The sequence below is a fragment of the Micromys minutus genome (assembly GCF_963924665.1).
Source record: "Micromys minutus genome assembly, chromosome: 1".
In the NCBI taxonomy this organism is placed as follows: Eukaryota; Metazoa; Chordata; class Mammalia; order Rodentia; family Muridae; genus Micromys; species Micromys minutus.
The window spans coordinates 151,039,563-151,066,583 of record NC_137969.1 but is presented as its reverse complement, the minus strand read 5'-3'; the positions used below and the strand labels follow the sequence as shown (position 1 = coordinate 151,066,583).

The window sequence follows — 27,021 nt, the reverse complement described above, 5'->3', positions numbered from 1 at the left end:
GTTGGTTTGGTGTGGTTTTTCCAGGCATGAGCTGAGAAGTCTAATTAAAAACAGGTTGGTTGTTACTGGTTATGGTCAGGGAGAAAAAAAACATTGCTTAAATCAGGAATCTTTCTCCTCTATCTAACAATAGAGGGGAAAAAAAGAGGAAAAAAGGGGATTAATTAATTAATTAATTAATCTAGTCTTAAATATTTTACTTTGATGTACACTGATGTATAATGATAGAAATTTAAGGTTGTTTTGTCTGAATATTTAATGATAACATTTTAAGGTTGTTTTGTTTGACTGTTGTTTGATATGTTGTATATAAGCAGCTTATTTAAAATATGATGTAAAGATCTAGTTTTATGGTTCTAATAATTATTTCTATTGCATATAGTTTGTCATTGATAAAGAAAAAGACATTTTTTTAAAAAGCAAAATATAAAGTGGAAATTTCTGGTTTCTTTAGCAACTCTGTTGTGTCACATTTTTCTTGGAAGTCATTTTGTAAGAGGACATGTGATGTTTTGCTGAAAACAGACACTTGAGAGGATGTATAATGTTTAGAAGAAATAGAAATGGAATCTCACAAACTATGGAAGGATGCTCTTGCACACTTCTTTACTAGTCTGCACTTCAGAGAGAACCACATCAAAAAAATTCTCATGGTATTCCAGCTGACTCTGGCCACTTTCCCTGACTTGTGTCAATTAGGCCAATCCTTGCTGTTTCTGTTGAATCAAGCCACCATTACTGATTTGTGTTTGGTGTTTGCTACTGAGCTGGACTGCTGGTATCCTGACAACAAAGAGTGGAATCGCCCCCAGGAACTTCTGAGCAGGTCCACATCCCCTTTCCTATTAACCTTCTTTCTCCCCTACTCTGATCAGTGAGCTAGAAGGAAGGCTGAAACACTTAAGAGCCATAAAGAAAGTAGATTTTGAAAAATCTAAGCCTACAAACCACCCCTCAGGAAGGCAGGATCACAAGGATTACTAGGTAGATGAACTCATCTTAAACCTTGCTAAAGAAACAACAAAATAACAAGCCCTTTAATGACATACAGAATTCCCTTCCTGCCTCCTAGCACAGTCAAGAGCCTCAGTGAGCTCTGTAGGCGTGCCCACCTTTCTATGTACAAATGTGCAGCTTTTCTTTTCCCTCTCTTTTCTCTTTAGGGTGCTGGCCAGAACCTAAATATGCCTTTTCTGGTACGTTGGGCTTCCTTATTCTTTATCTCGCTAAATACTACCTCCAACCCACTATCCGTCACCTTCACGCCAGTTTAATTCAAAGGACAAAGTTATCCCTTATCTCTGGGAATTTTTCTTTTGAATACTAATAAAACTATACATAATTTCCCATTCAAGTCTATTTTAAAATTACTTTATTAATATGACTAAGAACCTCAAGAGTTTCTTAGTACTATACCATGACTCTGGCAAAAGCCCCCAAATTTTCTGTTAATATGTACTAATGTAACAATATGTACTAATTTTGCCTAGCCATATCTCAATCCAACCTTTCATATACTATAATCATTCCTGTTCTCTCTAGTCACCAAAATAACTTAACAACATCTACTAAGTAAGCAAGGCACTGACATGATAAGCTTTCCATTTACAATTTCATGTGTTCCTCACAGAAACCACCAGGGAATGAAAGTCACCTTCGCTAAGGAAATGCTGAGCACAGGTGTCCATACACATCATCGTTACTCCAACGCCCACATTCAGTCCACCTCACCATCCTGCCTCTCAATATCCATCCTAACCACACATAAGCTATGACTTATGAGAATACCACTGTCTTAGTTAGGGTTTTACTGCTGTGAACAGACACCATGACCAAGACAACTCTTAAAAGGACAACATTTAATTGGGGCTGGCTTACAGGTTCAGAGGTTCAGTCCATTATCATCCAGGCAAAAGCATGGCAGTATCCAGGCAGGCATGGTGCAGGAAGAGCTGAGAGTTCTGTCTTCATCTGAAGGCTGCTACTGGAAGACTGACTTCCAGGCAGCTAGGACTAGGGTATTAAAACCCACACCCACAGTGACACAGCTACTTCAACAACACCACACCTCCTAATAGTGCCACTTCCTAGCACAAGCATATATAAAGCATCACACTGCCCTAGGCATCAGCAAAGAAGGGGAAATCAGTGCAGTAACATATACTGGGACATTTGTTTGTGTGTTTACCTTTGTGACAGGCCCATGCCGATGGACAGAGAAGCAGCAGGGAGGTGGCATGTCCAGATGGAGGGAAGTGTTAAAGGGTTGGTCAAGAATGGAAACAAGCACTGGGAAGAAAGCCTCTGCTGAGATTTCTATAAAGCTCACACATCTGAGGCAAACCATAAGGCCATTGCTATTGCTGGCCATGGTCTATGGAAGCCAGAGTCCTGTGTATGGGAGCCAATGTAGAAAGACAAAAGCAAACCAACTGTTCGTTTTGAGTCTTATGATGCCTGTATTTAAATAATAGTTGCTTAAATATTTTAAATAATTTTTAAAAGACCACAAAAGGCTAAAAGATGGCCTGTTAGAACACCCCCCCCCCACACACACAGGTGCAATGGAAGTGAGCAGACAATGGCTGACTCAGGAGGCTCTGAGCACCAGTGTAGCTGCAGCTACAACACTCAGCCTCTGAATCTCAGTCCCCGGGTGTTAAGATGTGTATGGGGCGGGGGGTGTTAAACCAGGTTAGAATTCCAAGCTGCTGGAACTCCCCAGAAGTGATAGGGTTCAGAGGTACAATGGGGCCATCTAGTGGTGGGATACAAAACTGTTCAGAACCAGCAGGTTTGAAGAGCTGAAAAGGAGTCTGTTCAATTAGAGGCCTTAGAAATCAATTCACAAAAGAAGCCAAGAGAAAACCATGGCCTACAGAGAAAACAGTTTACTCAAAGCTTCACAATTATCAGTTCCTGGAGTGCGGCGTAACCGAGGAGAGCAGCACTACTTCATGAACTTCAACATCTGAACATTTATACTATTACATAAAAGTAAACAATTCCAGAACTTAGAAAGTCAAGGCAGAAAGATTATGAATTCAATGTCATCATGCACTACAAATTGAGACTCGTCAAAGAGTTAAGTCTGAGGCTCTAGTGCCCTGACAGCACTTGCTTCTAAGTTCAAGGCACTGGTTTAATTCTGCAGAACAGAGGCAAGATCGTGAACTTCAACATCTGAACCTGAAATTAGCATCTAAGGGCTGACACACAGTACACACAGTGCCACTAGAGAGTGAGGGAAATTACATTTATGACTAAAAAGATAACTTTACAGCACAAAGGAAACAGAGAGATAGCACCTGCTTGGATATCACAATTTTGTTTTGTTTTGTTTTGTTTTGTTGACAGGGTTTGCCTGTGTAACCCTGGCTGACCTGGAGCTCACTCTACAGACCAGGCTGGCCTTGAACTCAAGAGATCTGCCCGCCTCTGCCTCCCAAGTACTGAGATTAAAGGCATGTGCCACCACTGCCTGGCCAGTTTTCTGACATGCTACCCAAACTTCCTTCTTCCTAAGGGGAGGGAGGGTTTCCACATGAATAAACAAGGTTCACACTATTCTGCTAAGTCCCTCAGGGCCAGCTAGTTGGCATCTGCCTGTCACATGAACTAAAGTTTAACATAATCTAGCCCTAAACACACACCCCATCCTCCATTCTGTGCCTTCTTCCCTACCTCAGTCCCATGGTACAAACAGAAACAAGCTGTTGAATGTAGTTCAACAAACAGAAAATACCCTTAGGCCAAATCCAAGATCACTGCAACCACTGTCTGGTATCAGCTTTCCCCAAGAGATGCTTCAATGGTCACATCTTAAATATGTGCACTGCCATACTTACATTCTTATATTCCCCTCACTGAAGGTACACATGCTTTAACCTGGCAGTTTCACCATCTCCCTAGGGATAGTTTCCTCCATTTTTCTTTTACAGTTGTAAAAGAATTCTACTATTGGTTGTTTAATGCTGTTTCCTTCCTTGTTTTGGATGTTTACATCTATTCTGTTATTTGCTTACTCTTCTTGAAAACTTACAGTGCTTAAGTCATATGCATCTGAGTCCCTCAGGTTTATCTTCCTGTCGGGCTTCAGATAACGGACAACAGTGATCTCTACCATTACTCACGCAGAGCAATAGGCAGGAGAGAAAGTCCCACATTTGCTACAGAGAGCAAATGGACCAAAACTGAACTAGCCCCATACATATGCTGCCTGTGTTTTCCCCAGCGTGGAGTGATGTACAGACTAGGCTTTACACGTCATGCAAGCACAGAATGGACAGGCCTGTGCCAAGCTCCTTGGGCTTCCCAGTGCTCAGAACCAGGTATCAGGAGTTGTTTTGCCTTCCCCACTGTACTGCCCAGATGCTATCACAGAGCTCAAGTCTCTTGGCAGTTGTAAAGTTAAGCCTTAGAAGTTTCTTTCTTTTTTCTTTTCTTTTTGCTTACCAATATGAAAAAAGAAAAAAAACTTTTTTCTGTACATATTTTTCACATATGTCCATCTATCCTGTCTGCTCTTTAGAAAATGAACACCAACCTCCTTGAATTTTCTACCACAAGTAATACAAATTTACGACAGAAATTATCAGATCACATTTCAAATAGAGATATTTTATCCTTTCAAAACTAAAATGATTCAGGAAGAGTGTCACGTGCTAGGGAGTGTTAGGGAGGCTGAGGCAGAAAAATGACAAGTTCAAAGCCAACCTAGCCTATGTAGTAAGATCCTGCCTCAAAACAAAACCACTAAAATGACAAGACAACATCTGCCCTATACGCAAAGGGTGAGCGTGGCCCTGGGCCTGGGAATGCTCCATGGTGCAACGGTCTGGCTAGCAGGAGAGCTCTAGAGACTCAGGAGGCATCATATGCCAGACGGCTCCCGAAAATCAACCTTACAACTTTAGTTTGCTTCTTCCAACAGCCAGTGACTCTTCCTTAAAGGGAAATAATTTCTAAACTAACAGCTTAAGGTATCCGGGACTCTCTGGAACTTGGCCTTGGCATTATGTCCTCCATAATCTCCTCCAGAAGTGAAGCTGAGGAGTTCAGAGCTCTGGAGCTAGGGCAAATGTCCGGGCTGAATGTCAGCTCAGTCCTCATGAACTACAGCAGCTAGTACAAACTAACACTTCACATATAAATATATAGATCATCATCTATAAAGTGAGTAAAAACAGTAAGAACCTCGGTGACTGTGCTGCTGGCTAAGAATACCCACAGTACCCGAAAACTTGTCATATGTGATAGTCCTTGCTGTGTTACTAATAGGACAGATTAAAGTCAAAATTTTACAGTCACCAAGAATCTTTGCTTTCTAGGTGACAGCGTTTGTACATGCAGAATATATTATTCCCAGAATGCATGCTCCCAGTTTCACTTCTGTCCAAATCTAACTCACGTCTCCAGCAGGCCTTCCTGACCATCGCTGCCTCACTCACCTGTAGGCAGCAAAGGCACATGGCCCGTTTATTCTACCACTGGCTACGGGGGACCCACACCTAATACACATACAACAAGGGATTGCAAGTCTGCATCTTAACATCATCTTTTCCATCTCTCAATACTGCTAAATGGTCTAAGTGGTCCACATTACATACCACTTAGATCATCAGTGCTTTAACAAGCTCCAGTCTCAGGGAAGCATTCTTCCTTGTTGCAAGCTAATATTTCATGTCTTCTCATCCAATCTCCAAGTGGCTGCCCCTCTACCACTCAGCATTGCCACTGGCTTCATCCCACCTTTGTCCACCAGAGTTTCACTTCTGCCGATGACTAGTGTCTCTTTACTTAACTGTCTGTTCCGGCTCAGCACTACACTACACCATCGTCTTCTTAGTAAGCAGTTCACTGAGGTAAGCTGCTGTCTCACCTACCACTCTCCAGTCCTCAGAGCATGCTTCTGACAGTCACCGGTGGGCTTCAAAGCCAGGGACCTGTTGTTGGCTTTCTATAAATGTTGTGGCATTTGGCATCACTCCCTGATGTTTTAACTTCTATGACCCCTCCCCTTAGCTCTTCCCCTCTGGCCAATGCACTGTGTTGAGCATCGTGTGTTCCATTCGGTTTGTATTTCTGGTTGTGTCCTTCTTTTACCTTCCTCCAGTCACTAGAGATGCCCACAGTGCAGGACTCTGTCTAATATTCTCAGCTACTACAATGTTCTCTAAGAAATGTACTTACTATTGCAGCTTCAATTCACCTCCGAGGACCAGCATCTGCATGCTCACATCTGCCTCACAATGGCTCTTCACTCAGTGCAGGTGCTGCTGGAGGCCTGAAGAGGGGGCTGATCTGCAGAAGAGCTGGAGCTACAGGCAGTTGTGAGCTTGTCTGTTTCCCTCTCCTCACTCCCCTTAGCTGCCCCTTGAGCCCAAAGTGGAATTAAATTTTGAAAATGTTAATTCTTACAGAACTAAAACCAAACAAACACTCCTTGGATGGGCCACCTAAATAGCAAGCATACACTGGAGCTGCCATATGAAGCCTCGAATCCATGCCTTTCCTCATGCTCTCTCTGGCTGAGAAGCCAGCTCCTCTCTAAGCATCGCTGCACTTCCCAGCCCTCACTCAACAACTGCCTCCCCTCACCCATCCAGCAGGGGAACTCAAGTCCTTACTACCAGTCAAGTCACATGACCTTACAGAGGTGAGGTGTCTGTTAACCAAGAAGAGGACTTAAGTAAAAAAGCTTTTCAAAAGAAAGAAGAACAGAAAAGGAAAGGAAAACGCCTGTTGCCCTGGCTGGGTTGAAACACTTGACAGGAATGAACATTTTCCTTTTTACATGCTGCATGTCCTGGGTGGATATAAGAAACTCACTTTTACCTTCTGCATAAAAGTCAGGATGGGGGGGGGGGGGGGGAGAGCGACTAACAATAGAACTAAGAACTCAACTTTTACATAGTCCATGTGTCAACAAATCCTGCCTTGGAGATTTGGTTAGATTTCTCCCCTACTCACCTCAGCTTTTAGTACTTAAGTCGCTGAAGCCCAAGATTAAATCTTACTAGTGTGGGTATGAGTAGATGGTAGCTAGCAATCTCGAAAGCCCTAGTAAGTGGTATGTGTCTTCTGGCTCCCTGAGAAATGGACCATGAACAGTACGTTAATGTTACAGCCCATCCCTAAACATAAAGCCAAACAGTGCTATTTTTACATCGATGGTCTGCAGATGCCTCTCTCCATTTACCTAGATCTCACATTAAAACTAATCTTTTGGACATTTTTTTTTTTAAGTTCTAGCTTTTCTTTTTTGTGGCACTTAAAGGAGACAACACATGGTAATAACAGCTCTTTCTTCAGAGACTTGGGTCTTGTGACTTGGTCTTGGGTGTGACTTGGGTCACAAGTTCCTAGGTCTACAGTGTTTGTTACAACCTGCAACAATTGCACACAACTGGAGCAAGGAACGTCTGTGTACTCAGACATTTGTTTCAGTCTGCCTGAATAGAAGTCACATGGCAGGCTGCAAAGTATCCTCATGTAATATCTGTCTGTGCTGTGACTCTGCTTTGAGCAACTGTCACTTCACTGTCTCAGTGATTAGTTCTAAACTGTCTAACAAAGCCATCATGTCCGTCAAATTTTCCCTTGCAACTTCCTCAAGTCAGTCTTTTGTCCCAGTGTCCCTCCCACACCAATAACTCCCCTGCAAAAGGTAGCTTGCTGCCAGCTTCCTACCCAGGCTATCTAGTGTCCCCCTCCCACAGCTGTGTGCACAGAACAATGGTCCTGAGTCCCTCTGTGCACAGCCCATTCTCGCACTGAAGGCGAAGCATGGCATAAACCAACTTTGTGGTTCCCTAACAACTGAACAAAAAGACCATCAGTGTAGCCTTGCATTCAAGATATTTGACCGCCTGGGTTCAGTTCAGCGTCCCCATTGTAAAGGCCCTATCTTCTCCAGCTCTGAAAAACCAGCCTGTTTATCAGCTCTTCTTCAGCACACAACTCAGCATTTGTTCCCAACGCTCTGTAGTCTGGCCCTCCTTAAGCTACTCAAGTACAACTTGTCTCTCAAAGCTGAACCCATTCTATTCTCTTGTATGTGAGAGGAGGAAAGACTGATTTAAATTAAGACATGGTTTTTCAACCATAGTGCTACTGAATAAAATATACTAGCCAGAAAAGCTAGTATAGACAGCTATGCTATGCATGGAGATATTTCATCATGGGATTTTGTCCCCCAGCGAGCGTCTCTGGTATCTCTCCCTTTCATAAGCCAATAGTAGATGCCCTCACTTCCCCATCCTGAAGTTACATAATCACGTGAAGTAAAATTCACTATGGTACCGCTGCCAATGCAAAGCAACTCCAAAGTTTTATGTCAATCTCTGCTGCCACGTAATTCCCATTAACTTCAGCAGAGATGTTGTATGTGAATGTCCTACTCTCACCCAGACTGCTACTTGTTACCAACTTTGGGGGATACTGTTATTCTCATTATAACACACACACACACACACACACACACACACACACACACTCCTACCTTAAATTTTGTTTGAAGAATACTCTAATGAAACCTGATTCTTTGAAAGCTAATTTTTGAAAGCATTACGTCTTCTTCAGTGTAAAGAACTACCAGGTCTATCTTTTTTGCCCACCCATTTTCATATCATTTCAGCACTATTCATAACAGGTAAGATGTGAAAGCAATTCACATCTCTACCCAGTGATCAGGCCAACAGAGTGTGGCACAATGGGATATTATCCAATCTCATAAGGAAGAGGTTCACATAGCTATTGTAGCCCTGAGAACACTACACTAAGTGAAATAAACCAGTCATCAAAGATGAATACCTGAGGCCTCAAAAGAGGGCTCAGAAGTTAAGAGCACTGGCTGGTCAAGGAGATGACCAGGATTAGGTTCCCAGTACTCATAGGGTAGCTCACAAATGTCTGTAACCCTAGTTCCATGGGATCCAATGCCCTCTTCTGACCTCTGCAGGCATTATGCACATGGTGTATACTTATACACATGCAAGCCAAATACCCATACACATAAGAGAAAAGAATACTGTATGACTCTGCTCTTATGAAGTAAGTAGATGGAGAATAGCTGAGTCCATTCAAAGGAAAGCAACATCACTGCCAGAGGTTTAAGGAAAGGGAAATGAAGACTCACCCAACAGATTTAGTTTCAGTTTCACAGATGAAATGAAAATGTTGTAGAGACCAGTTGCCCAACAGTATGAACCAACTTTATATTAATGAACTGTACATTCAGAAATGGCAAGTTACATGTTACATATGTATATAAGTTACATGTTACATATGTACCTCAACTAAGAAAAAAAAATCTGTTGACTCCACAGTCAGATCATCTAGATTTTAATACCAGCAATACCCTCAGAGGTACCTGGCTTCTGGTAGTCCTGAGAGTATCAGTAGCAAAGTGGAATTCAGGAGCACCCAACCAGCAGCCCGTGAGCTGTATGGGCTCCAGGATGGCTTTAAAGGTGCTCCAACACAAAACTCAAACACTTACTTACAACATTATCATTTTTAAACTGTGTTTGAAACCTGATTACTTGGTTCTTCAGTGTGAGCTCTGTAGCTCACCAACGTGCACTGCAGCAGGACACAGCGAGCATGTGCACGCTCTAACTCTGGGTGGATGCAACACTCACACTACAAATATGGCTCCACTTGCCATCTGTACCAATGAAAATATGATGCCACTGAGGAGATGGCTTTAGTGCCATTAAAAGGCACAGCTCAAGAAGTGTAGACAAAGCAGTAAATGAAATTATGTGATCAGTGTGTATGTTGAAGCTGGTCTGCTGCTGCTATGTTTTCAAATGCTAAATTCTGTGCTCAAGATCTGCTTGTGAAGAGGAAGTACGAGAAGGACACTGCTGCCTACAGAGCTAAAGGAAAACATGATGCAGCGAAAGGGGGTGGTCAAGGCTGAAAGGAGCAAGAAAAAGAAGAGGAAGATGAAGATGAAGATGATGAGTAAGTTGGTTCTAACGAAAAATTTTTTTTCTTGTCTATAAAGCATTTAACCCCTGTACACAACTCACTCCTTTTAAAGAAAAAAATTGAAATGTGGGGCTGTGTAAGATTTGTTTTTAAACTGTACAGTGTCTTTTTCTGTATAGTTTTCCCACTACTGAATGTGTCTTTAGATAACCCTATCCTGGTGATATTTTCAATAGCAACTAACCTTGCCTGGTACAGTCTGGGGGTTGTAAATTGGTATGGAAATTTAAAGCAGGTTCTTGTTGGTGCACAGCACAAATTAGTTATATATGGAGACAGTAGTTTGGTTGGGTTTTGTTTTGTTTTTTTCCTTTTCTTTTGGTTTTCTTTTTTTTTTATTTTCAGTTGTCTCTGATGCAACTTATACGAAAATATTTGTTAACACCAATGGCTTATGCTCTAAGACCAAGGATCAAGAAATGGGACTTAATGAGATTGAAAATATCTGTAAGGCTTAGAATAAGAACACTGTCAAGAAAACAAAACGACAGCCAAGAGATTGGGAAAAGATCTTTACCAACCCCACATCTAATAGAGGTCTAATATCCAATATATACTAAGAACTCAAGAAGTTAAGAAGCCAGAGAATCAAACAATCCTATTAAAAAATGGGGTAGAGAGCTAAACAAAAAATTCTCAATTAAGGAATATTTAATGGCCGAGAAACATCTAAGGAAGTGCTCAACATCCCTAGTCATCAGGGAAATTCAAATCAATACAACCCTGAGATTCCACCTCACACCAGTCAGAATGGCTAAGATCCAAAACTCAGATGACAGCAGATGCTGGTGAGGATGCAGAGAAAGAGGAACACTCCTCCACTGTTGGTGGGGTTGTAAGTTGGTACAACCACTCTGGAAATCAGTCTGGCGGTTCCTCAGAAAATTGGACATAGTACTACCTGAAGACCCAGTTATTCCACTTCTGGGCATATACCCCAGAGATGCTCCAACATACAGTAAGGACACATGCACCACAATGTTCACAGCAACCCTATTTATAATAGCCAGAAGCTAGAAAGAACCCAGATGTCCTTCAGTAGATGAATGGATACAAAAATTGTGGTATATTTACTCAATGGAGTACTACTCAGATATTAGAAACAATGGCTTTATGAAATTCCTAGGCAAATGAATAGATCTAGAGAATATCATCCTGAGTGAGATAACCCAGTCACAAAAGGACATAATATGCAGTCACTAATAATTGGACACTAACCCCAGAAAGCTCTGAATACCCAAGAAACAACTCACAGGCCATATGAAGCTCAAGAAAAACAAAGGCCAAAAAGTGAAACCCTCAGTCCTTTTTAGGAAAAAAAAAGTGTATTGTACCCTCTCAGAGTGTGGTACAGCTGGACCTTAAATCATTAATAATCCAAGAGCTACGAATATAGCCTTGTGGCAATTTTTGGTATTCAAAGATCATTATGCTTAATCTATACACACCAAGAAAACTCTGACTATTTCCATGTTACATTCTGTTCTACATGTACTTTATGCTTATGGTAACTAGTAAGATTTCAATGCATGCTATCAAACCTCTTAAAGAATTAAGTACTGACAAAAATATATTCATATAGTGTTATGCCAAAATGCCTTTAAAAATCTGTACATGTATCTCTCTTTTTTAAAAATAAAGTTGTAAGACAAAAAAAAAAAAGAGAGAAAATAATTGTTCTGTTAACTGAATTCTACTCTGTAATTGCAAAAAAAAAAAAAAAAAAAAAAATGCAGCTGTTTTGTTGACATTCTGAATGCTTCTAAGTAAATACAGTTAAAAGAGAAAAAAAGACTAGGTTGCCCCAAGATGAGCTCATCCTCACCTACACAGGCTTTTATTGTGCAAACCTTGCTCCCCAAGTTAATTGGTCAATAAAAGGCTAAGGCCAGCAATTGAGCAGCAGAGAGAAGAAGGCAGGATTGTCTGGGGGGGAGAGAGAAACTCTGACCACCGCCTGGAAGGTACAGGTAGCGGCAGGGCTGGAGGCTGGGTGGTCAGGTTAACTTAGATAACCTAGTTCAGACTCTGCCCAGCTAAGACCTAAGCTTTGAAATATTAAAAGGTCTCTTTACGGTTATTTGGGGATCTAGCTGGTTAAGGAACAACTGCTGTCATATAAATTTCCAGCATTAGTTATTAACTACAGAAAATTTAAATCACATTATAGTATCTTGGGGTGCCATGGAGACAGCAGGTGAAAACCAAGGTTTCATAAAATCAATGGAAGATGACACAATAACTGCTCAAGACTCATGTTCAGTGATGTCACACTGCCCAGCGCATCAAGAAAACATACAGCAAAAAAAAAAAAAAAAGAAAAAAAAAACATTAAAAATGGGGACATCACACAAATTGTTAAGACTAAATTTCATTAGGGGATAGATATTAAATCAATTACAAAAATTCCTAAAAACTGTTCAGGCTCTTTTCTTAAAAGGAGAAGGATAAGGAGGGGAGGGGAGGGGAGGGGAGAATCTGGCTTATAGACTTAGCTTTTTTTTTAACTTTATTTTAAAAAACAAAGATAAATGTACAGATTTTTAAGCATTTTTGCATAAAAGTATACAAATACATTTTTATAAGGTTGTAATTAAGTATTTGTGGATAAATATACATACACATATGTATATATGTAACAATAATATAGGAAAAAAGGTTATTAATTTGAGGAGATAGGAGAGAAACTGGGAGGGGCTGTAGGAAGGAAAGGGGGATATGATACAGTTCTATTTTAATTAAAATATATTCTTTTTTTCTTTTTTTCTTGATCTTCACACAATCTGTGGGTTGTTTCTGGGGTGTTCAGAGCTTTCTGGGGTTAGTATCCCATTATCAGTGACTGCATATTATGTCTGTTCTTTTGTGACTGGGTTATCTCACTCAGGATGATATTCTCTAGATGCATCCATTTTCTTGAGAATTTCGTTAGGCCATTGTTTCTGATAGCTGAGTAGTACTCCATTGTGTAAATGTACCACAATTTTTGTATCCATTCATCTCCTGAAGGACATCTGGGTTCTTTCCAGATTCTGGCTATTATAAATAGAGCGGCAATGAACATTGTGGTGCATGTATCTTTGTTGTATATTGGAGCATCTCTGGGGTAAATGCCCAGAAGTGGAATAACTGGGTCTTCAGGTAGTACTATGTGCAATTTTCTGAGGAACCACCAGACTGATTTCCAGAGTGGTTTTATCAGTTTACAACCCCACCAGCAGTAGAGAAATGTTCCTCTTTCTCCACCTCCTCACCAGCATCTGCTGTCATCTGAGTTTTGGATCTTGGCCAATCTGACTGGTGTGAGGTGGAATCTCAGGGTTGTTTTGATTTGCATTTCCCTGATGGCTAAGGATGTTGAGCACTTCCTTAGATGTTTCTCAGCCATTCGATATTCCTCAACTGAGAAATTTTTGTTTAAGTCTGTACTCCATTTTTAATAGGGTTGTTTGATTCTCTGGTATCTCGCTTTTTGAGTTCTTTGTATACCTTGGATATTAGGCCTCTATCTGATGTGGGGTTGGTAAATATCTTTTCCCACTCTGTTGGCTGCCGTTTTGTTTTCATGATAGTTAGACTTAGCATTTTAATGGACTTAACCACTCACTTAAACGAGGAAAACATGTTTCTTCCAGGTAAAAACCAATGTGTCAAACTGCAATTATGGCAAACTCAGATTAAGGCAAACAATTTCATGCACCTTGACACTGGCTAAATATTGTGCAATGAATAAAATGTGTAGGTTTGCTTCACAATGTGGCACAGAGTTTAGAAACAGATTTCAGTTAGGAATTTTTGGTATATTCATGACTCCACCTTCAACTGACATACATCTAAGTCACCTGCCACTTTACAAGTGGGATGCAGAAAGCTGCAATCTAACATTTCAGTCACAGGAAAATGTGACATGTCTGCTCCAGACTTTTCACAGACAAATGTCCTGCACTACTCTTGCCTTCAGTTTCTACTAACACCTAGGTTTGTGAGCAACTGGTTTACGTATTTTTTTAGATTTATTATTTTATGTGTTGAATGTTTGCCTGCATGTATGTATGTTCACCATGTGTGTGCCTGGTGCCTGAGGAGATCAGAAGAAGGGGCCAGAACCCCTGGAACTGGAGTTGCAGATGCTTGCTAGAAACCAAACTCTAGTCCTTGGCAAGAGTACAGTACTCCTCACTGCTGAGCCAACTCTCCAGCCCATGTGAACAAGTATTTTCAACAAAGCACACTCACAGGAAAATCAGAACCGAGCTATCTGATGAGCACTTTGAGAGCTCACTGAGAATTGTAGTGGCTTCCATTAAACTAGATACTGACACATCCAGTTTTCAAATGCAATGTCAAGTCAAAAAGTTTTAAGTTACTTTTATAATTGTATATTTAAAATCAATGAGTTTTATTACTGGATAGGTTCATTTTCTTTATTAGTGATCATAAACTTAGACCTGCTCAACAATCTTACAATACCCTCTGCAGGTTGACCACATGATTGGGATTACTATGTGAAGGCTTTTTATCTGTAGTAGCAAATATCAAAAAACTATACAGACTTTTCCTCATAAGCCTTCATTACTGCTTTTAGATTTGTTGTGTGTGTAAGACAGGACCGGATACCCTGTTCTAAGCAAATTTTCTTCAGTGTAAAAGACACTTTCCGGGTCTATTTACACACACCTTTCCTCATTGCACCAGTCTTTGTTAACAGACAAGGGGTGGAAGCAACCCAAGATTCATTCCATCAGAAAAATTATCCAAGTAAGTGTACATGCACAGGAGCCATGAGTGGTAAAATGAGAAAACCATAACAAAGTGTGACAGAGAAAGAAAAGACAGTCTCAGAATCATTTTACCAACTGAGCATCGTTAAGTATCAAGAAAGGTAATCTCCTATAGACTTGTCATGGCTGTAAGGATCTAGATACCTTTTGCGGTAAATTTTCAAATCTCGTGAGGTTGTTTAACTGGAGCTGGAGAGGTGGCTCTGAACAATGTCTGAGCACAATGGCCTGATTCTGACGCCCAGCATGTTCAAAAGTCCAAGCTGTAGCATGCCTTTTCAATGCAACACTGCAGTCAGCACAGCCTACTAATGAGCTCCGGATCAATGTGAGACACTGAGAGATCACCCCGAAAACCAAGGTGGGCCACTCCTGAGGGCTCTGCCCACATGTGCGCATGCATGCATGCACACATACATACATACATACATACGTACATACGTACATACGTACATACATAAAACACATTTTAAATGTTTTATTTGTGTGTGTATGAGTCTAGACATTTTCTCCTTAGATAACTCATCCTACATGCTACTGTATTTATGAAGAGAAAACCCCAAGCCAAGAACCAAAGGCTTTATGAGGCCTTACCTGCATGGGGTTAATCTTCACTGAGCGTTCAAAGCACTCCACACATTCCCGAAACTCCTTGTTCCGAAGATGGAGGAGCGCTTTGGAGCGCTGGGCACGTGCACTGCGGTGTCGTGACAGCTCCCAGGCCTTGTCATAGCAAGAGTGATCTTGAAGGACATCTCCAAGCAAGCAATATAAACTTGGTGTTTCCTTTTTCTCCAGTTCTTGCCTAAGGATTTCTTCTGCCTGTGAACAGCAACAAGAACAGCAAAACCACTTAACTGTGACGAGCTGCTATTTTTAGGACATGTACAACTTTTATTTCATAGTCTGTATTTGTAATGACTAGCTCACTTCATGACTCAAGAGCACAGGCAGCCTGAGAAAGGCCCACAGGAGGACAATTATGGCCCAAGGGAAAAGGAAGCAGAAGAAGCAGGGACTATTCCAAGGGCCCAGGGATATTCCTGAAGGGTGTCCACTCCAGCACTCCACGGTGTTCCCTGCTCCGCTTCGTACCACTGCTGCTGTTAGAGAAGCGTCTCTACCTCACCCTGCTCCATAGCATGAAGACGGTCCTGTCTGGTTTTAATGTGTTCTCTATTCAAGTTGTTAAAATTTTATTTAAAAGATATAATTTAAAAGCCATTTAAAATAATTTAGGAGGAGGAGGAAGAAGAAGAGCCATCTCTCCTCTCCTCCTCTGGGCAGGTGCTAAGCCCTGGTAAGTCTGCTGAAGTCACCACTAGTGTCAATGACAACTTCCTTGAATTCCTAATGTTCATTTCACTGAAAATAAACTGAGGTGGGGGAGAGGAGTAATCTACCAAACTGGACTCTCTGGCTGCCGTATGGAACACCCCAAAGACAACTGAGACAACTGAACAACAATGACACTCATGTCCTACCTCTGTAGGCATGGCCTCAGCCAGGACTGTTTGCTTTCAGAAGGCTTGGTGATCACGTAACCATCCCCCCAGGGAGCCTCACATGGGTTCTGTGACTATGGCAAACAAAAAAGCCTTCACTTGTATGTGAGGTGTGGTGTGATTGGTCCAAATATCCTTTCTCTGCCTATACAAGTAGGTTGTGCACCCTCACCTAGTGTGTGGGCTAAGAGACATTCTGTTACCTGCTACACACACACATACACACACACACACACAAAAACACACGCATGCACAAACGCTTCCCCCAGAGGATTTTCTTCAGTGGTCCTTTCTTTCTTGCCTGCTTCTAGCACTGTGGATAGAGCTAGTAACAAGGAAAACGTGCACTGACTACAGACAGTGGCACGAGTGGCAGAGGACCATGGCGGCAGCTGGGCAGTCAGTAGACTGAGCTACAAAAGCAGCAGGAAAGGAGCTTCGTGATACCTCAGGAGGCAGGGCTGGGAAGTAGGAGTTAAATGATTCAAGAGAGCACATCACAGTAACAAAGAGACAACAGAGGTAAAAGGACAGAAAGCTGAGGTAGACGCCAGGTTAGAAAGAGGCAGGAGAGGAAGAGCAGGCACTAGTCACTGGACAGGCTCCAGGGAACTATCCGTCCTTTAGCACCAAGGATCTCAATCCTAACTGTAAGTTCAGAAGGCCTGGTTCCCAAGGCTCCAGATGGATCTGTTAACTCCAGAAGGTCCAACTTCCTGCTGCTCGTGCCTGTCTACCTAATCCCAGCCATCAAGTGTGCTACGATCTGACAGCTACTGAGACCAGCACTTAGCCCAAGTTCTCCTTGTTTACCCAGGAGTCCTATCCAGGTGGGGAAGCCTGCCTGGTAACACCAACACAGGCACATGTGGTTCCAGTCAGTCAGCTTAAAGACCACCTCAAAGATCGCCGTCAATACAAGGCTTAAGTGTAAGCATCATTCCTTGATACCCACAATACAAAGCTGCCTCATCATGTGACTCTGTACTTATTACTACTAGGAATCCTCAATTCACCTCAACCATGTCTACCATCCTGTTTCTGATATGCTGGCAATCTGAACGTCTGTATATTAGATTTAGTATGTTAGATTTAGTTTAAGTTAGATGTATCTGTAAGGTATCTAATTCTGTGAACTCTCTTAAATAACAGATGCACTTTTCAAAGGGTCTTTGGATGCTGGCACTTTTGTGTTTGTGATACAGTATAGGCAATACAGTCAGGTGTACTCTGGACATGGAATCAAAACCTATGAAACAATTTCCAAGGGAAAATAATCTTAAGTTCACAAAAGCCAAAACTAAGATAAAGTTTTATAATTCAGTGTTTTAGAATACAAGCTCCCTCTATTAGCAAATAACATGATGGTTTAATGTATCTGAGCAAACTCTGTGGCCCATAAAGACAAACAGTTAACCAAAATGCCATGTGATGGCACTGCACCAATGCACTTACAATGTGGTTCAAAGCTTTGCTCTTGACAGGAAGGCATTTAAACTTTGGACCACACCATTCCACAAATTCCAAAGCTGACTCAAAATTCCTTTCTGTTCTATCCTGTTACAGTGGATTCCGTGTCTGCAATGAACGTCAGTCACCACAGTACAGATGTGACAACATGCACTGTCTCCTGGAAATCTGGGACTGAATCTAACAAACACTGAAGAAGGAATTCTGGAATTGCCTTCCTGGTGCCTTAGACTAAAGCACCTACAAGCTCAGGGCTTTGTATGCTGAGTGACAGGGAACCATGAAGGAACACGGTGAGAGACAGACCCTAGGACAGCTGAAGGAAACAACCCTTGGTGTTTTCCATCCTCAGGGCAGAGAACCAGGGGACTCTGATGACCTCAGAGGGTTTGATGTCCTTGTGGCTGTCAAGCCAGTGGCTCCTACAGCTCCAGGGCCACTGAGACTCAGCTAGGGCAGACTCAGGCACTAGCTCCATGTAAAGTCAGAACTAATCAAACATGTTTCATTATTTTCTCAATGGACTTTTAGCTATACAATATTTTTAGTTTTGTTTTTGTTTTTTTATTCTTTAGCAAATGCTGTGGGTGGGTTTGGGACTGTGGCATTAATAATACTAGTGACTTTCAAAGCTGGGGGCTTTTCCTGGACACTGGGTTGAAGCCTTGTGCTGCCATATAAGCAGTCCCATTGTCCCTCAGCTGATTCATGAGGAGAAGCCACCCAAAAAAGCCTTGAGACAAGAACCCCTGCTGGCCTCCAGCTGTCCTAAGTGTGGAGGACTTCTGTTGGTAGAAGTGTCGTAAGCCCCGTGAAGGTTCCACTTCACCACCACCTAATTGTAACTTCAGAGAAATCCCAAAGCTCAGTCAAGACCTCCCCAAATTCGTGCCTCACAGAGACAGGAAAGAAACAAACAACTTAAGGAGGGAGTTTAAGCCACTGTGTTTTAGGCAGACTCATAACACAGCACAGGACATGCAGGAGAGAGTAAGCCGTGGACCAGTCACTATGTCATGGCAGAGAACATGAAGCCAATGACCATAAAAGACCAGATTCAAGCGCTTTTGGATTAGTCAAAGAACAGAAACTCCCAACCTGTTTTGGCCCCATTCCCGCGGAGGCAGCGATCCTCTCTATCCAGGACTGATATTACTTCACCTTAAGACTGAAGCCTGCACCATTCATCCTATCAGTCATGGCCCTAGACACACAAGTTCACACATAGAAGGCACTGAAAGATTTTAATTTATAGAGAGAAAATCTTGGGATCAAAAAGATTCTAGAGGTGTTAAATCAGAGACAAATGTGATCATAATTGAAATCAGGCTGAACTGAGATCCCCTAGAAGAGTTTTGATTCACAGTGCTAACTCAAACAGCTGGGGATAGTTCTAAACAATCTGCTCAAGTACATGACAAAATTTGGATTCAAATGGCCAAAAAAACTCAGCAGAGATACCAGAATTTCCTCATGTAATGTGAAAGAAGAAATCCAACACTCAGGGTGGAGAGACTTGTTAATTTAGCACTTGTAACCTGCTCACCCACCCCAACTTTGTTACCCACGGAACCTATGGGTTGTCCCTCTATCCCGGCTTTGAGAAATTCAGTTCACATGTGAGAAGCAGCATATTTGAAAGGGGCTGTTATAAATATAAATGCACCACGTAATAGGGTGACAGTTGGAGCACTTCTGTCATGAGCTTCTGTATTCCAATGAAGAGGATGAGACCCAAGATGGCAGTCAGCTACCATTGCACTGTGAGCCAAATGGACATGATGATTTACTCAGACACAGCCAAAGTTGCACTAGAGCAATCGGGACCAGCATGGATTGTGAAGCAGTAGCCAACTAAGGTCAACCCTGATCTATGTAACACTGTAAAAGTGTAAGTATCTGAGTTTCTAAGATGCCATCTGTCACCTAGTTCCCATCCCCCGATATCTTCAAACACTCAGTCTCTTAAACACAATTAAGAGGATAAATACTTAGAAAGGACCATATAATAATGTACCAAGTGCATAGCAAAATTCTTTTTCTATTCAGCTTTAAAGAAGTAAGCATAGCCATTCACTAGGTGCTTATATCCTGGAGAAAAAGCTTCTTTCAGAGTTTAATTTTTGGTTAATGCTAATGCTTTGGAACCTAAAGAATGTGTAGGAGTCAGTCCATTCCAGAGTAGGCCTATATGTCTTTGAATCCACCAATGATTATTTCCCTAGTGCCTGAACACAGCAAGTTAGACATAAGTAACCAGCAAAATGCCTCCTGGTGTTACTACAGTATAGAGAGCAAGCAACGGTCCCCAGCCTTGACCTTCCACCCAGCACTGGATTCTACATAAGCCACAGGAAGTGCTGTATAAACCTCAAAGGCAATAAATGTGTAAGTTAGAGTTAGCCTACCCATTTAAATTGAGAACATACATGGGTCCTGGAAAGCACCAAGGATTCTTATAAATAACACAGGGGTGAAACTAATTATAGCTACTGTCCAGGACATGATCTTTTTTCTGAAGCCCAGGCCCTTGAGAAATGGATATGAATAAAGAAAAGTTTTTCCCTCTATCCAAGAGCTGTCAGAACAGAGCACAATGAAAACATGTGTGTCTTATCTTGCTGGAGAACAATACAACCTTCATACTACGGTTTTAATCTAAAATGTCACACATAAGCTTATTTTTAACACTTGGTTCAGAATCTTTAGCAAATGGGGCCTTGGAAGGGGATACCCAGGCCCAATTTGAGCATCATTCTGCTTCTTGATGAGGTATTTCTGCGTCTGCCACATACCCACACTGCCCCAACCAAGTTCATCTATGCCTCCACCACCATGGTGGGCTGAGTCCCTCTAAAACTAACTGAAAGTAAATTTTTCTCTCCTCAAGTTGCTTCTGTTGGGTATTGATCACAATGCCAAGTCATTAAGACACAAGGCTTATGTGAAATAAATGCTTAGTCTTATATACTCTAAACTCTGCTACAGAAATAAATGTTTAAGTTTCCCTATATCAGAATTCTTCTTTACCTATGTATCTGCTAGTAGTTAGCTGTCTTCCAGATAAACAAGCTCCCAAGTCAAGGGCCAAGCCTTTGCCTTACTTCATGGCATGTTAACATGCTTACCCTAAAAATGAGGTTTCCTAAAAGCCCCTGTGCTTCTCTTTCCATGGCAGGACTGTCCAGAGGAACTGCAAGGCAGAACAAACCAACAGCCTTTGCATGCCAACTTGGTCATGGGCAAACAGTGCCAAGCAAGACCAAGACCAGTTTGGGGAGCCCGGCTGGCTCTTGGCTTGTGTGTGTGGCTGATCTTCCCAGCTGTGAGCCAACCTGCTGATCAAAGCAACTCCAGCCCTCTGAAAACCTTCCACTGAGCTCACAGGGAGACTAGCTGCAAAGTCCCCCGAGATTCCCACGGACCTGTTTAAGCCTCATCTCAATGGCAGTACCTGGCTTAGATTCCTCCTCAGTGTCTGACCTCTCCACCTAGAGCACTGCTCCACACAAACTGCTGGAGACTCTTCCCCATCCTCTTCCTCTGCTTCACAATAATAACTTTCCCTTTTGTACAAGCCCTAGCTCCAGGAAGCCCCTCGTTCTCAAAGAGGCTCAGAGTATCTACTACTTCCATAGACAGAGCAAGCCTGGGCTACAATCTTGTTGACATTTTCACCTTTTACGTCCATGTCACCTTTACCTTGTATATCCTCCCTTTATGTGGTGACTTATAGGTTCATTTTCAGTCAGTTCACCAGTGGGCAATTGCATTACCTCAGTCCCTATCATAATTCTGAGAAGTAGGTATTAACTATGTGAGACAAAGTTCAAACTTAGACGTCTCAACCAAGTGGTCAGTCTCCCACAAAAAGCCTCTTTCCAGGCTTAATACTATTCCACAGGTTGATAAATGAGTGAGTTGGGGGGTGCAGGGAACAGGTGGCAAGATGTATCAAAATCCACTGTAAAAGCACCAGAGAGAGAACCAGCTTTTATAGCACTCTCAAAGTTACCATGTGCATTCAAAGGAAACGGCCAGACCGTGAGAGGACACTGTAATGCGACCCTGCCTGCTCCTTCTCCTCCTGTAATATCTACAGCCTCAGTGAGAACTGCTATGCCAGCCACAAAAATGTGCTATCTGCCCATCTGCTGAAGGCCACACTGAGCTCATCAGGGAAATCCCTCAGAAGCAAGCAGACGCAACTGTTAAGTTCACAATGGCGTGAGGCAGTGACTGACAGGGACAATAAAAGAGAAGATGGGTGGCATTAAAAAGTAAAAACTACTAAAACACTACATTGTAACCATTAAAAAAAAAATCACTAAAAAATGATTGACGTAAACCTATATTATCAGTAATAAAGGTACTAAATACTTTTAATCGAATCGAAGGCAGAAAAAGAATAAAAAAGTTATCCAACTAACGATGTCATCCTCAGGAAACAGACTTAGATATGAGCGCACAAACAGGGGGGGGGGGGGGATCACAGTGTCAGGGGCGGGATGAGCAGTAACCAAGAGAGCTGGGGTCAGTCACTACATGGTCAGACCTCCAGAAAAAACCATCAGTAGGTGAAAAAAAATCACATTTATAACAAAATGTTCACTTATCAAGAAGAGGTAACGATTATAAATGTGTGCATCTGCAACACATCTCCAGGAGCAAGAAGCAGAAACTGACAGCACCGGCGAGAGGAGACCGGCACGGTTGTGATGCCACATGAAAACACTCCAACCAACAAGAACAGAAGAGACGCTCTCCCGGAGGATGCACGTACATTCCCCAGGATGTCCTAAATGGTGGCTCCTGACACAGCCTCGATGAACCTGAACGTGCGTGCAGTGAATGGGTCAAAGGAATCGTGAACTTGCACAAGTTAAACATGCACTCCCGAGCAGCCACGAATCAAAGAAGAAATCACCACAAAACTAAAAGCATGTTCAGATGAAGCAAAACAGAGACATTCCAGAACTTACAGGACATGGCAAAAGTATGCACAAAGGAAAATGTATGGCTCTAGAAAAAAAAATTAATCGACAACCCCAGTGTCCCCCATAAGAATTTAAAAATTAATTAATTAATTAAAAAAGAGCAAGCTAAACCCAAAGCATGCAGAAAGAAGTAAACAGTAAAGATAAAAGAGGCAGGAGAAAAACACCAAACCTAAAGAGTGTTCTGAAGACTGAAACCACTGAAGTTAGAAATGAGGATCTGGGGACACAGTTCAAGTGGCTGAGGCACTTGACATACAAACGTCGACCAGAGTTTGGATTCCCATGACTCAAGTAAGACAGGCAGCTGCAGCCTGGCTCTCAGAGGTAGACCCAGGATCTCTGGAGCAAACTGGATATTACAGACAAACATCAGGACCCATGGGCTCCCAGCTCAACAAACCAGATACTGCTTCAGAAAACAGGGTGAAAAGAAACTGAGTAAGACAGACTTCCACACAGACCCACACCTGTGCACTTCTATACACACACACACACACACACACACACACACACACACACACACACACACACTTACTTCTTTTAAAAGGTTAAAAAAAAAAGAAATGAATGAGGAAATACTCTCATTAACCTTAGAGAAATCAAAGCTAGTAAGAGACTCTGTACTCTATAGATACTCCACATTAAAGTAGGACCCAAAACTCAGAACGTCAAACCATACCCTAATGGTATCTATTTGATTCAAACCATGACAAAATAAATTCTAACTATATTCATTGCATTTCAGACTTGAAAATTTGCTGAGTCCAAGACTCAGTGTTTCCAACCTCTGCAAGGAAGAAAAATTAACATTCAAAACAAAGAGTAAGCACAAACCAGAAAAATGTTCACACTGAGAAATGCTGAAGGGTCAAGGACTTCACCTTGGTATCTTACTTCATTCTCCCACTCCCAACCTCCATAACTTTTTAAGAACCAGGAACTCAGTGGGTGGCGCTAAACCCCATCAATTGAGGATGCTTTATTATCTGGAAGATGGATGTGGAGGGTTAGAGGGAAGCAGCTTCCTGGAGAAGGGAAAGAATAGCAAAGCAGTGACCCTGCCTGGTCTGTACTGACCTCTTCCCACAAATTAATGCTATGCATTTTATGTTTGATAAGCTAATTCTTTCTCCTTGAGCTCTTACACCTCCTTCTCCTGCCAGCAGACTTCTCTCTCCAGGGCAGTGCTCAAAGGCAATACATTTCCTTGCTTCAATTCATCACACTGCATTCCTTGGCCTTTTCATCTCTCCAACCCATCCCAGTTTGATCCTTCCTCCTCCACTCATCCACTAAATTTGTGCAGTTTATTATGTTAAAAAAAACTACAAAAGATGTACCCAGGGTACCAGAATGCACCACTGGGTACCATGGACAGCCCTGCAGCATCTTTGTGCAGTATCAGGCATCTTCAGAGTGCAGAAACTTTGTAGCTGGCTACACATTGCTCTTCCCTGTGGGGAAAAACAACATGGAGGTGGGGGGTGAAACAAGGTCTCACTCTGTTGTCCAAGCCTACCTCAAACTTACAGCGAACCTCCTGCCTCAGCCTATTGAATCCTGGGATGACTATAGCTCAGATACATATTTTTATAAAGATACAGAAAAGCTTGTCATGCAAATGTCTATTAAATAACATTGTATTCCCATACATGCAAATGATATTTATCGTATTTATTAGTCTATTTTATTTTTACAGTCTCTCACAATTACTTTTCTTAATGAAATCACATATGAGTAGTGAGTCTCATCATAAACTCAGAGGTAGGACTTAAGCAGAACTTACAGTACAGAGAAATGACAATGGCGTGGCCGAGAGTCTTGACAGTGCGGGAGAGTGAAGGGAAGAGAGCACACAGCGCCCCTCCCAGGAGAGGAGCGGGGCTCTCCTCAGCCGCTCAGTGCCCCAAGTAGGGTTTGGGTCCAGTTTCCAATAGGGGCTGTTTTGTTTGCTATTTTGTTTGCTGTTTTATCTTTTGGTTCTCTAAGAGAAGCCAAGATATCTGGAGATTTAAAAGATGAAATCTGAAATTTTTACTCTAATTTTTTTTTCCTAAACACTGTGAAAGACAAATTGCCTTGCTGGCCCACATTCACCCACAAAATGTCAACTTACAACTTCAAAGTCAGGACATAAACTCCTAGTACTTTGTGGAAACCAATTCTCCCATCCCCAGAGTAGTCCAGGTAGAACAGTGGAAAGGAAGGACAGCACATGGTGGGCCAGTAAGCATTTCCACGTGTAACAGCACGATGCTCTACAGTGCTGAGTGGAAACCACACTGGAGGGAGAACCCACCCTACTACTTCAATCTCAGAGAGCACTCTGTCAGCCCCGAGTGAAAGTTCAATCTTCAAAGGGGGTACTTCAGTCTGAAGTAATTCTCAAACTGTACTTCTTGGCTGTGAGCTGTGGGTTGATTGTTGTGGATTAATGGAAGGAATTAAAGTTCTAATGTGTGACAAGAGCAGCCCCATCTGGTCAGCACACAAGAAAAGGGAACTTACAGACAAACTGACAAATCCTCCCAACAAAAACTGAGGAGGCAGAGACTAGCACATCAACTCAGTGGAATGGGCACCCTGAGGACTATAAAAGGACAGACAGGTCTAACAACCAAGCCAGTTCACCCAAGCAGGTGGAAAGAGACAAGCCAAAAACTTAAGATGGTGTTACTAGGAGTCTGCAGTGGCCCAGTTAGTACCATTTGCTATTACAGAGAACTGGAGTGTGGCCCCAAGGACCCACATCAGGCAGTTCACGGGGGATCTGATAACCTCTTCCAGCCTCCATGTTCATCCATGTGAACATACACAGGAACACACCAGATACACATATAAGAGCGAATGTTTTTAACTAAAAACGAAACTAAAAAAGATCTGGCCTTCTGGCAACAGGCCTGAGTTAAGAAAAACTAAGCACATGTCCAGACCTAACAGTGCCCATGTGAAAGGACTCATCCAATGGGTTTCCTCTAACCCCAGGCTTCCCCCCACCCCAAGCAGAGAACAAGCATAGGGTGGCTTCACTGAGGAGAGGTTAGCTCTGACAGTCCTACCCGGTGGGAAGGTGCTCTACACCCCTAACACAAGCAAGAAGGGTGCCTGGGGCAGAGCTAGGACAGTGCTTGTCTTTGCCAGGGTTTCTATTCCTGCACAAACATCATGACCAAGAAGCCAAGTTGGGGAGGAAAGGGTTTATTCAGCTTACACTTCCATATCAATGCTCATCACCAAAGGAAGTCAGGACTGGAATTCAAGCGGTCAGGAAGCAGAAACCGATGCAGAGGCCATGGAGGGATGTTACTTACTGGCTTGCTTCCCCTGGCTTGCTCAGTCTGCTTTCTTATAGAACCTAGGTCTACCAGCCCAGGGATGGCACCACCCACAATGGGCTGCCCACCCTACCATGATCGCTAGTTAAGAAAATACCTTACAGCTGGATCTCATGGAGGCATTTCCTCAACTGAGGCTCCTTTCTCTGCGATAACTCCAGCTTGTGTCAAGTTGACACAAAACCAGCCAGTACAGTGTAGAAGCACCTTCTTTCTCCTCTCCCCAGGAACAATACTCCTAGTAGGACAGCTTCCTCCTGGTAGTCATATCCCATGAGCAGTAACTAAGAGGTACAAAGCGCAAAGGCTCCATGCCTAGCTGGACCCTCCCAGCCTCTGTGTGGTGCTTCTGAGCCATGTGTTCAGAGCTAGCTCCTCACTAATTGCTTCTTGCATTTATGTGACAACAGCTCTGGCTTGGGTGTACTTGCCAACACAGACACTCCAGGTCCCAGATAGAACAGTGATTTAAAACAGGCCTAGTTATCCGATTAGCTGGTCACCTCCTATTTGTATTACCCAGCTGTGGAGCATTTTCAGTTACTGTGCCTCTGTAGGATGGTAGCAGTTGTTTTACCTTCTGGCCAGTCATCCGTAAGAAGGGTTCTACTGGGGTATTTGCTTCCTAGCACATTTTCAACTCTGTTATGTGGGGTCTCTGGCGTCTGGGAACACAGCTCTAAATGGCACAGATTAAACAGCATGGGGAATGTCGGAGCAGTCCAGGGTGCAAAGCCTAGACACTGTAAACACTGGGAGGAGACCCAAAGAGTAAGCAAGAGTTAGCTAAGGTGACAGGAGCTCTGGAGACTCGGGCACAAACATGGGCCTTGAGCCGAGGCCACACCACCAAGCCAGGTAACTACGGAGCTTCGTCTTCCTGGAACCCTGGCCATGACAAACAGGCAGTAAAGCAGCAGCAAGCATTCCC

The 27,021-nt window shown here is 42.5% G+C and overlaps 1 protein-coding gene across 4 annotated transcripts in view; it reads right to left on the bottom strand.

Moving 5' to 3' along the window:
• Positions 1-27,021, bottom strand: part of TTC27 (tetratricopeptide repeat domain 27) — a 129,353-nt gene that overhangs the window by 41,823 nt on the left and 60,509 nt on the right. For all 4 annotated transcript variants that reach the window (XM_080909710.1, XM_080909711.1, XM_080909712.1 and 1 more), the window contains one exon: positions 15,375-15,602. In XM_080909710.1, coding sequence (XP_080765836.1) covers positions 15,375-15,602 — 228 coding nt within the window. The remainder of the gene's footprint in view (positions 1-15,374; positions 15,603-27,021) is intronic.